The 12,080-nt window shown below is 42.8% G+C and overlaps 1 protein-coding gene across 1 annotated transcript in view; it reads right to left on the bottom strand.

The window, feature by feature from the left end:
• CPS1 (carbamoyl-phosphate synthase 1) overlaps positions 1–12,080 on the bottom strand; it is a 90,628-nt gene that overhangs the window by 65,689 nt on the left and 12,859 nt on the right. The window contains exons 6-12 of the mRNA XM_066322425.1: positions 10,798–10,890; positions 6,076–6,165; positions 5,054–5,182; positions 4,401–4,507; positions 3,871–4,012; positions 1,653–1,730; positions 71–169 (exon numbers count right to left, since the gene is read on the bottom strand). Of these exons, the coding sequence (XP_066178522.1) occupies positions 71–169; positions 1,653–1,730; positions 3,871–4,012; positions 4,401–4,507; positions 5,054–5,182; positions 6,076–6,165; positions 10,798–10,890 (738 nt within the window). The remainder of the gene's footprint in view (positions 1–70; positions 170–1,652; positions 1,731–3,870; positions 4,013–4,400; positions 4,508–5,053; positions 5,183–6,075; positions 6,166–10,797; positions 10,891–12,080) is intronic.

Here is a 12,080-nt window from a genome sequence, read left to right as displayed (position 1 = left end):
GCCATGGGTTCAGTAGGAATTAAGTAGCTCCCAGCCTCACTGACAGGCATGAAAATATCTGTACACTGACCTCCACTCTAGAAGCTGTCACTCCAGCCTTGGGAAGGACTGAGGGAATGGTGGTGCCTTTCCCTCTCTTAACCAGGGAAATAAACGAGTCAAACAGGAACTAGGAAAAAAAAACCCAAACGTGTATTTACTGCCAAAATTGAACTAAATATAAACCAAGCAAAGAAGGAAAAACCAGGGCATTTGTGAACTCATGCAATCAGCTCTGCTCTGCTGCCTTCAGCAGCACACAATCTCAGAAGAGAAGATCATTATTTGAAATTTATATAACAACTTCGACATATCTGACAAAGCTGTATTCAAAAAAGTGAGGTCATAATCAGGAAGAAAACACACATCAATCATGTCTGTGTGCTCTGTTTCTGTGGGGCTGCCAGTGCAACGAGCGAACGTGCATCAAAAGCTAAAACACAGAAGAGCATTCACTGAACCAGCTCAGGCAACCATCTGGAATGGTTCCTGCTACAGAGCAGGGTTCTGAGCAGGGATAGCTAAACATCAGTTGTGCAAAATCAGCGTTGTCCTTCCAGAGGAGGTCCCCGGGCAGCTGTCAGCAAAGTGCTCTCCAAGCAGGCAGGCAGCAGGATCCTCATTGGAACCAGGCAGTGGGACAGGCTTCCCACCCACCCACGGCTGCCAGGCTTCTGCCACACAGCCTCTGAGCTGGGCTCATTGCTGGGAATTACCTGTGGGAGGAGTAGGGATGGGTCCTGCAAGCCTTTCAGGATAGGCACTATGCTACCAAACTATCCCAGCAGTGGGAGTGCACAGACTTGGAAAAGATAATCAGCTGAGTTTTTTGAGGTCTCTGATACACACCAGTCAATCAGAATGCTAAGCAAGTTCCTGACATCAAGAGATTTACTTGCAGATTTAATCAACATCATCAAATTAAGATTAAAATAAGCATTTCTGGGTATTCTTCCATCTTTGTCTCTCAGGAAATGCTAAATAGTTTATTTATGTTCAGACATGCTTCCTCTGCCTTGCACATCCCCTGACACTGCTTAGTCATATTCTGTGACTATGCAACCAGTTGTTACAGAATTTGTGTGAAGTCACAGACGGGGGATTAAAATTTCATTTCACTTAGGAGAACCAGAGTGAGGAAGTATGAATCCATTTACATAACTCTACAGTAATTATAAAATTTGAAAGTGGAACTAAAGTGTATTAGAAAGTTAATGATTTTATTACAAAGCATCTGGCTAGTATTTTTTCCTGTTACCATAAAATTCTATTCCTTTTGCAGTCTCTTTTGCAAGAGATTTGAGCCTGATCCTGTGAAGGCTTAAGCACTTTAGTAACTTCCAACGCAGAGGTAATCACACCAGGACCAAACACACACACATCATATGAATGGAATCACTCACCCAAAGCACTCAGAAGTCAATAGACCTCTTGCTGCTTATTGTAATTAGCGCCAGATCAAGCTAATCAGACACGAACCTAGGCATAACTGGGCCCTTTGCTAGGATCCTGACACCCCCAGACCCAAAATTTAGAACCATCACCAAGTGGTACATCAGCTGATAAACATCTGCACTCACAAGGCCACCTGAAAGCAAGCCCTCATACTTTACCTCTGTGTCCCTCGGCCCAGGATTTGCATCTGGATAGAACTGCACTGTGAAAATCGATCTGGTCTCATGCATAATTCCCTGCAGGAATGAAAGAGACTCTCTCAGACACCTCCTGACAAGCCAGTGAACAGAAAACCACACCTTATCTCTGTAAGCACTGAAGGCCAAAGGACTGATGTGCTTCCAGGGGCTGTCAAATTGACACCCATTTCATTCCCAGTCTCCTGCTCTGCTGTTAACTCTCCAGGGTCTGTGCAACCCTCAGTCCTGTGACAGGGCAAAGAAGAAAAACATACCTGGCAAGAAAAGATCACCTGGGACAAAGCCGTTATGGAATGAATGGTTTAATCATCCCAAGCTGATTGGTTCTGTCATAGAAAAACTGGATTTTGGTCACACTCTTGATTTCCATAATCCACTTTAAATGCTGACACAGGGCCTTGATCTCTGCCCTGGGTTGGCAGAGGGATGAAAGGACAAACAACAGCTATGAAGGACCTAAATTGAATTTAGAGACAGTGTTTGTAGTTTCAGTTGGAGCCAGGAAAAAACGATTTCTCATTTGAGTGGCCTGATAGCACCAAGAAGCATGATCTAGTGGGTGACTACCTCACAGATGTCATTGCTTATGGTCCCCAGCTCCACATTGGGGGAAAGAAGCTCCTCAAGAGGAAATTCAGGGAAAAGTAGTCCTGATACAACCTTCTTCCCTTAGGAATGGACAAAGGAGCCCAGACAGTCTCACATAGAGCCACAGTGCCATCCAGAGCTTCAGGGTGGGATGTCAGGGCAAGACAGGGATGAGAGATGAGCTACTGACCACAATATTACGGCATGAATTTCTGCTCTGAGAGCAAAGAGTTCCATCAGTATGTCACATTTTCCCTGAATGCTCATGTTCCTTGTAGTTTCATACAAATATATTTTTTAAATGTTCACTTCATGCCTTGTCAGTATTTGGAAACCTGTGCTAGCCCTGTGATAGGTCAGGTCAGCCACAAGAAATGTTTTTGTCTTTTTCAAGCAGAGGAATACAACAGCCTGCACAGGACAGACTATCCAGCCCTGATCCTGTTTGTGCATGCTAAACCAATATGGTCCTTGTCCCTCTCCATCTAGGAATGTTTTGGAGACTGTTGCTGCTTTGGGGCTCACAGAAATAGTTTTTTAGCTCACATGAAAGAACATCATTCTACTAGATCTAGAAGACTCATGTCTTCAATGAGAAGACTCATGTTATCACTTTTGTCTCCAAATTCCAGCTAAAGCAAACATGAAAGGCCTGGGAATGAGCAGGTTTATTTTGCCAACACAATGAAAATAAACTCATTTCAAAAATTGAGCTGAACAGCTGTAATTTTTTTTTTTTTGTATTAATGTTTTGTTTGGAAAAATTTGTCTATATTTAGATACCCTCCTGTGCTTAGCTATCCTTCTGTAAGGATAAAGACAACAGCAAATGAAAAACCACACTTATTCTAAAATCATCAGATGGGTAGCTCAGAACAGCCCTGTTCAATCTGCTAGACTTGATATTGAGCATTCATACAAAACAAGAGAGAAGCATATTTCCATGAGGGAAACTGCTTTTGAAAATACCTTCTTTTCATCGATTTCCTGATAATTAACAAGATTTCACTAACTTGCACAACACTGGGCATCATGGAAAAGATTTGATATGGGCCTGAGATCTCTAACATGGATGTCACTCAACACCGGACTTCTATCTTAGATCATGTAAGTTATTCTCTAGGGGCAGCCCCACTCCTTCATGACTTTAATCTTTGGACTTTGGTTGTTGGAATTATATTGACAATAACAGACTATACTAGATGGCAATGACATCCCTTTTCCCTGCTGGGCAACACAGAACCAACACAACAAACTGGTGACACAGGCTTGCTCTGCTGTAGCACAAGCCCTAAGAGAGTGGTGGCTAAGTGAACAACACCACCAGTAGGGAAATATGGAAATTAATAAGGCTTCTGTTTATTTCACTGTTCAGGGAAAGGATAAAGTCACTGTTGCAATGGGGCTAGTACAGTGGGGTATCCATCCTACCCTGGCTGTAAGGCAGAGCTTCAAGCAAAGCAGATGGTCAAATCAACATTAGCCTTGGTAATGTGAGAGCAGGCTTACAGGAGGTGAAATAAGGCTTACAGGAGGTGAGATAAAGCCTACAGGAGGTGAAATAGAGGCTTCTCTGTGCAGAGCTCACCTCATTGGTTTGGTCATTGGCATTCACAAAGAGAGGCTTCCAGCCAGGAGGGAGGGCAGAGCTATCAATGGCATAGCCGTGGTTCTGGGCAGTGATGACAGCCTGTCCATTCACTGCATTCAGGACAGGCTGGTTCTGACCCCTGCAAGAAAAAGGGATCAGAGGACACAAGTGCCAAATGTGTTCAAGTGCCACAGTTAGGAGGAGCTGATAACTGTGGGGCTGCACCTAACAGTTTAATAGTAGCGGTAAAATACTTGCAGCCAATCTCAAAATGATAAATCCGAGGTGAAACTTTGCTATTCTTCAGCGTGATAGGGATAAATGACATAAATTATTTTCAAAAAACCACTCAAAAGAAGTAGAGTGTGCCATGGCAGTTTAAATCAAAGGCAGAGAGAATGGCTGGGATGAAGGAGCAATGTTACTGAGATGCCAGCCACCCCTAAGGCAGTTCAGCAGCAGAGCACTGCTGTCCATAGCCCTTTCCAAAACTGAGCTGCTCTGCCTGGGAAGAAGAGCTGCCGCACCTGTTGGCCATCTGCATCTTGTAAGAAGTAGCTCCAGCTGCTATTCCAGTGATTAGATGCCCCATGCTAATTCCAAACAGGGGCTCTGGGCGATTGCTCTCCAGGACCTAAAATGAAAAGGTTTGCAACAGATATTGGAGTGCCTCTGTCCAACGATTCCAGCACAAACCATGCTAGTCCCCTCACAGACTTGGGGGAAAGCTCAATGCCAGAGTGGCAACAGCCTGTGAAGGAAAGTTTCCTCCTTTCCTCTGGTTCAGAAAGACGCCTCAGAGCACAGCTATGGTGTCACAGGGAATAAGCAATGACACTGCATTACAGCCATTTAGTGTGTGACATTATTCCAAGTGGGACCTCTGAAATCAGTGCTGTTCTTTCCCAAGGTCACAGTGGACCTGAAAGAGCACAGGGTACTTCAAGGCACGGGTATGGTAATTGTGGTCATCATGTTTGCCATGTCTATAGAGCCTTGCTGTAACTATTGGGCTGGAGACAAATCCCATCAGAGCAACATGAGGAATATTCCAGACAGCTGAAATGTCTGAACAACATCTGAATAACATAACAGGTTAGTACAACCAACTGCTACTTTAAGCACTTGAAAAGAAGGCACATAAAAAAAGTATAACCAACCTATAGGCATTGCACTGTACCTTTCTGACATTCTGAATCACTTCCTGGGCCTTCATGGGATCTCCTGGACCTCCAGAAATTATGAGTCCATCATAATCCATGTCAGTGAAATCATGGTCCCACGGAACCAAATGGACTTCTGCACCTCGCTAAAAAAAAAAAAAAAAAACCAAAAAAAACAACAACAACAAAAAAACAAAAAAAAAAAAAAAAAAAAAAAAAAAAACCAACCAAATAAAGGGAAGAAGAAAACAGATGAATTTTTGTAAGGAGGTTCTTCCTGTGCTGTCATGTCCCAGAGCTTGAGTTTGTATTTCAGTCATCAGTTATCTCCTTTGCCCATGATGCAGCTTATCTCCTCTGTCTGACCATATTACTTTCACAGACCTGGTAGACTTGGCTCCTTTGAGCCACCCCAGTGTTTGTAAAATTACTCTGAAATTCACTTATGAGATCAAAACTTCCTAATGGAAAGCAAAATAAGTGTGTACATACAGACATAATGTATGTTTATTTTACAGAATGCATTCAACTTAACTGCTAAATTAGGGCTTCACAGCCTTCTTTTGTGACATGCCAGAAGTAGTCCTACACATCAAAACTGAGACAAACATCCCTGTTGCAGAGAGTGAGGACATGATTAATTGAGGGTTGAGCAATTCCAGACTGGGCCATTTGGCCTGCAGGCCGCAGTGACACAGCAAAAATTCACAGCTATGGCACAGCAGAAATTCACATTGCACATTAAGGTGCCCCAGGGAACAACGGGTTTCTAAATATAGAATTGTAGCTCTGACACTTCAGCCACCTTAAGACTAAGATAAATAAGGCTTGTTTGCATTCTTTGTGTGCCCTGTAATTGTAAACTGTGTGGTGAATCTATATAACTCACTGTCGGTTATATAAACTGGAGAACAACATGGCAGCCACATTGGCTGAGATGTGTCGTTTGCTCTGACTTCCTATTAATTAGAGTCCCTCACAATGATGAAGCTCTTGCCAAAGCAAAACAAGTGACAAGGGATATGAGGCACTGACCTACCTTTACCAGCAGACGGATAACGTTGTGCTTCAGCCCACAGTCAACAGCTACAACTTTAATGGGATTCCCTCTGCCATAAATCTTGACTTCCTATCAAAAGACAATCCATGTTGTAAATGACAGGTCACACCCTGTCCCCAAAGCACAGAGAAGATGGGCAGCAGAATAACTTTTCACCAATGTGCAGCAACTGGTACTTAACAACCCATTTATGTGGAAATCTCCAGGAATACTGCAGACATTAGTGCTTCCTTCATCTTTCTGTGGAAGTAAAAGTTATAATGTTGTTTTTATATACTGTTGATTACAGCACTAATGCAATTCCTAAGCAATCACTTGTTTCCGCAGCTAATGGCAAGCTTTTTTCCTGTGCGTCACTCCATCAGCAATGAAGCAAAAAGCCAGTTCTCACAGGTTATTGCAGCCCAAGAGAAACAGGCCAGATAACCAGTGAGAGATTTTCAGCTGAAGTGCAGTCATCCTGCTGATGCCTGCTTCACAGCAGCTACAGCTCCATCACATGAAACACCATACCAACCCTCCAGTCCCAGTAAGAACAAAGCACAGCACAGCTGGGGACAGCCTGTGAGTGACCTGCTGCGCACCATGGCAGTACAGACCAGGACAGGCCTGTCACTGAACATGGCCCATGCTCCTATGGCAGCTTTATCTCACAACTTCTCCTCTTCCATCTGCTGTTCCTTAACCCATTCCACAAAATAAATTGTCACCAGTCCCAACTCTGGATCATCATGCTTTGTACACCCAGTTATCTACTGGTCACAGCCAGAATGGAAGAAAGTGAGGTCAAACCTCTGTATGTTCTATGGCCTTGATACTGTGCCATTGCAGACTCACTGTCAGACAGTTCCAGCACTGATGTAAGGTTATTTATGGACAGCTTCTTTATGAAGTTTGCTGTATTATTTTACTTGCTACATGACTGCAGGTAGCAGTTATTGATGTTATTCATCAATAAGCAAATAAGGCTGCCTTCTTCCTCCTAAAAACAAACTCGGCTTACCTTCAGTTTCACTCAGCTTCTGAAAGCTGATATTGACAAATGTATTTTGCCCAAAGTGGCTTTTCTCTTGGGCATCATGGAAAAAACAAGTCTTTTTTTTCTTTCTTTCTTTTTTTTCTCTTTTAGATTAAGTAACTCCCTTTTAATCAGCTTCCTTGGCATACATATTTCACATCTGGGCCTCCTTATGAAAAGATACTAAAATCCATGTCGAATATGGCTGGTGCAGGGTGACAAACTGATTTTTTTAAAAGGAGAAATATGGCCAGCCAGAAGGCAAGGCATTCCCTCAGCAGATAATTCAAGATAAAGTTTGTCAGCAGAATATTGCAACTCCTCCCCGTGTGTTACCCTAGCTCAGTTCTTGTCTAAACTTTTATCTTTGCAGAGATTGAAATGCAGAGGTTTCTAGTGATGCCTTAGGATTTAGCTTTTATATTTCTCAGAACCTGTACTCCTTTAGTATACAAAACCTAAACTCCATAGCCTGTCAGCTACTGTTCTCCCGTTTTATTCAGATGAAACAATTCCTCTCAAGGACACCTTACTGTCTCAGGCCCCAAAAGGTTTTTAAAAAAGTGAGTTGGGGAGCAAACTGGAGGTATACAACTTCAGTACCTGAAGCTTTAATTGGAGAATTAACCCCTGATATGTAAATGGACCAAACTTATATCTGTATAAAAAACTCGAGACCATTATCCATTTTGGGTAGCCTCTTGGAGGCTTCTGACTGCCCAAGGTGTATTTAGGAGGTAAATGATGCCTTTTGATAAATACCTGCTTTTATTTTTTTAATCTTGTCTAGCCTCTGTTTCAGATAGCCACTAGAATGTTTCAGGCATCACTAGAATGCAAGAGTGTGTCCTGTGTGAGGACAGCTCTGATCATCATCATCAGGAGAGACTTACTTCCATGTCAGGAGCAAGGGTGCAAGAGATGGAGTGCAAGGAGCACCTCCATTCACTAAAAAGCTTCAAGCTGCTGCACTTGAATCACCAGTGATCCCTATCCCATATCTGAAGATGTGTCTCAGCCCGAGCCAGTAGTGTTACCACTGCTGCTGTGACCCTTAGTGTGTGATAAAGAAAGGAGGCTTTTGTATGGGAAGGAATCTTGTAGTTCACATTACATAATCAGATGGCAAAGTATCCCAGAACCCTTTTTCAGAATGAGTAGAATCATACTGAACTGGGATCTTGACGGATCACTCCAGGCTTCTGATAAGAAGCCATGCCTGACAACATATCATGGTATCTTCACAGTTACTGATACACAAGTGGACTCAGGTTCCAACAGTCCATAGTGGAACTGTATCACTGCACAGGAATTTTATGGGTCTTCTACCTGCTGTCCTTCAAGCTTCTGGGGGCTGGGTTTCAAAAATCCCAAGAACATTAAGGTGTTTGGTTCTCATAGAAACTACCTTACTGTCCTGTGTCAGAGACTCCTAAGAAAAATTCACTGTCCTTTTCCAAAGGGGCTTTTGAACATCCCTCAATTTCTCATAATATCCATACTTGAAAAAATAACAAAATATTACAAAGCAAAGACCTCCTTCGAAGGTTCTCCTTAGCTGTTCTCATGACCAGAGGGAATTGTGGGGCAACACTACTTCAAGGTACTTAAATTAACTTTACTTTCAAAAATCTTCCCACGCAAATTAATTAGGTATGATTTGTTACAACACTTTCTTCAGCAGCAAGACTGATTTTTGACGTTGCTCTCTTCACAACCCACTTGTCACACTCTGTGCTAAGGAGACTTGACCTGTCCCCTGCATCTGGGCAAGAGTGTGTTTAGACAGAAACTAGACTCGGAGCTGGATCAGAGAACTGTTAACACACATTCCTTCTAAAGCCAGATTATTTCCCTCAGCTGTTCATGGCACAGCCCATAAAAAATGGTCCCAGTCCGAAAGGATTATGTGGGAGGGCTGCAAACCAGTGGTTAGGCAGAGTAAAAGCTCCTGCTAGCACGAGTGCTGACAACAAAATCAGCACATGTGTGAAGAGGTGAGACCTTTTAACTTGGACTGGTGAATTATCTCTCATCTGCTCTGTGACCCTGGCAATCACACGCACCAAAGAAAATCTCCAACAAAAGTGCTTGCAAAACACTTGCAGTTTTCTACATTCCTTGCCCTGGGTAGGCAATATTAGCAAGCACAGTCTGTATCACCAGCGTTTAATCAAGGTGGCAGGGGGTGGGTAGAATATAATAAGAAAATCAATCACTCCTAGTGTACAATAGATAAGCAGATTCCACATCATACTGTATGCTGATTTACATGAAAATCACCATTTGGCAACAGATAGATTATCATGTCCAGTAATTACCAACATTAAACAGCTTCCCTCATTTACAGCTTTATATGTGATGTTGTTTTTTAAGCCTATAAAATGAAGTTATAAACATAACGAGGCCACTAAAGTGCTGTTAATCTTATTATATCTCCCTTTAAGAAGCTATTTCCAGCATCTTTACAGTAATTCTGTCTCAGTAATTGCAAAGTTTAGCATCAGCAATCTTACCTGTTTCTGAGACACTGACTTGAAATGGCTCCACCTGCACCTTGCAATCCTAGATCACAACCTCAGCAAGCAATTGCCATCCTTCTGTGTGGCAACAAGACTCAAACACAGTGGAAGTGCTGGCATGAGCTGGGGAGATTCCCCACAGTGAGATTTGCAAGGTGGCATTTGTACTGCAATGGCATCCCAAGGTGCCAGTTACTACTGAAAATCCAAGCCTGGATGGAGAGTGCTCCAAACTCCCCCTTGCTTGCTGACTAGTCTGTTCAGGACTGCTTTTCACCCATGCCATGAACATACCAGCTTGTGTGCAGAACAGTACACAAACAACTATTTGCAGAGCTCTTCCAGAGCCTCACTGACCTTGAAGGAACTGCAAACACCATAGCAAGCATGGAATTTGCAAAAGGGACTCATACACTCTGTTCTCACTCCAGTCAATGGGATTAAGCACCCAGGGCACTCTTTATCCCCCAGTTAAATCCCCAAAGAGGCCACAATTTAAGACGTTGACCCTTGCATTGGAATAATAGTTACTATTTTTAGTATGGGCCTGGTTTCCTACATGCACATGATTTCTAGCATTCTTCTCAGGTGGTAGTTGAACATAGTTTGCATGCCCAGCTAACAGTATAAAAACTTCACTGCTGGTCTGTTCAGATCCATGAGCACAGCAGCCAATTCCAGTAATACTAAATGCAGGAGATTCCTAATTTGCTCTGATTTTGTCATCTAGAAATCTCTTCTGGAATTACCCCAACAAAATCAAGCCTAAATACAGATTACCAAATGGTATACTGATGTTTCCTAGAATTTTTTTAAGGAAAGCAACCATTCTTTTTATTAATTCTTTTTATGTTTGAAAACATCCAACATATACCAGGTCTAACTGTATCCCCAGTACTTCTCTGTCTTTGTAACACACAATCCTCTAATCAGAGTGTGGTTCAGACCACATTCAGCTCAACACAATTTTTTATCTCCAACACTGCACCTAAGGAGCCACGGGGGTATAGAAAAAACAGTCCTCCAAAGGTCTAGAAAGGTGCATGGTTTAGAAAATGTCTCTAATTTGTTTGTTTAGAAAAACTGTTAGATCCCCAGAGCAAATGAGGAGCAGTTACTACCTGGAGTGAACAGACCTAATACTACAGAAGAACTTCTCACCTTTGTTGAAACTTCTGCAATTAAGTTTTGCTTATTTGGGTCTGCAAACTCCACAGGCTGACCTTCAAATTCAATCTTCCCGAGAACCGTGCCCTGTGGAAATACACCAAAACACAAAGCATGAGCAAAGGAGAAGCTGTGAACACTGGGACGAGGTGTTGACAGGCCCAGCAACTGCAACAGCTGTTTAAAGATGTTTTTATGGCTGTTTATACCCATTTTTAGCCTTTTCAGAAGTTTATGAGCCTTCCTTGATATAAAAGATCTATTTAAACCCCTTCATTCAGGGAGAGACATTATCAGCAGTAATATTTGTTAATAGGCAGTCTGGCAAGCTGTGTTGTGACAATAAATTGAGTTGTCTTCCAAGAAGATCAGAATTCAGATCCCCATATAACTGTCATGTAGATCTGGGAGTAATCCACAAAGCAGTTTGAAGATCTTTTGGTTTGTGGAAACCCACTGTGAGGTTTTCAGCTGCCTCCTGTGGATAGCTACAAGGCAGCAGAACTGGTGTAAGGCAAAAAGGCAAAGCTATGTAGGAGGCAGGTCAGCCCAGCTGTTTTCTGAATAAGCTGTTAAAAATAAAAATCACCTCCAGCAAGCCCTAGTCTATATTGCTGCTACCACCTGGCAGAAGCTAGGACACTCTTGTTCTGCCAGCAGCATATCCTTCTTCTCATTGAAGTTCTCAGTGGAAAAAAAAAACCCTGCTTTGGTTTGCCTCACTCCTGGAGTAAGTGGGATTAATCTAGGGTTAACCTCTTCTCAGCATGGGAACAAGGAGTGCAGCACAGAAGTTTTCAAGGATGGAAGGGGAAAGTAAAAAAGAGGAAGACAATGTTTTGTGGTAAATTTATCACATCCCATTTTCATGATCAAAAATGTTAAACTCAGCTTGCTCTGTGGATATTACCCCAGCACTCACACTGGGATTGCTCCTTGGATTTAGTGATTCTCCCCTGAGACACTTCCCTGGCTTGCCATACCTGAAGTATCCTTGCCATTTCCCTAGGGAAAGCAGCAGCCAATATCTTGCACTGCCATGCACACTAATAAGAGCAAGTTTTAAGGACAGAGTTCTGCCCCTAACAGGGGCTGACATCCTGTGTCTTCTTGAGTAGCACCTTACACCAGAAGCTGCTCCAAGCTGCCTCACATGAAGCAGAAGAATATCATCTTCAACGAGCCCTGTTCTTGGAAACAAGGGTCTTGAGTGGTGCTTGAGAGCCATGGTTCTGAGTGCCACCATGGAGTGAGTTCCACAGATGCTGATGGCAAAG

Source organism: Sylvia atricapilla, chromosome 7, assembly GCF_009819655.1.
Source record: "Sylvia atricapilla isolate bSylAtr1 chromosome 7, bSylAtr1.pri, whole genome shotgun sequence".
NCBI lineage: Eukaryota > Metazoa > Chordata > Aves > Passeriformes > Sylviidae > Sylvia > Sylvia atricapilla.
This window is presented reverse-complemented; position numbering and strand designations above follow the sequence as displayed.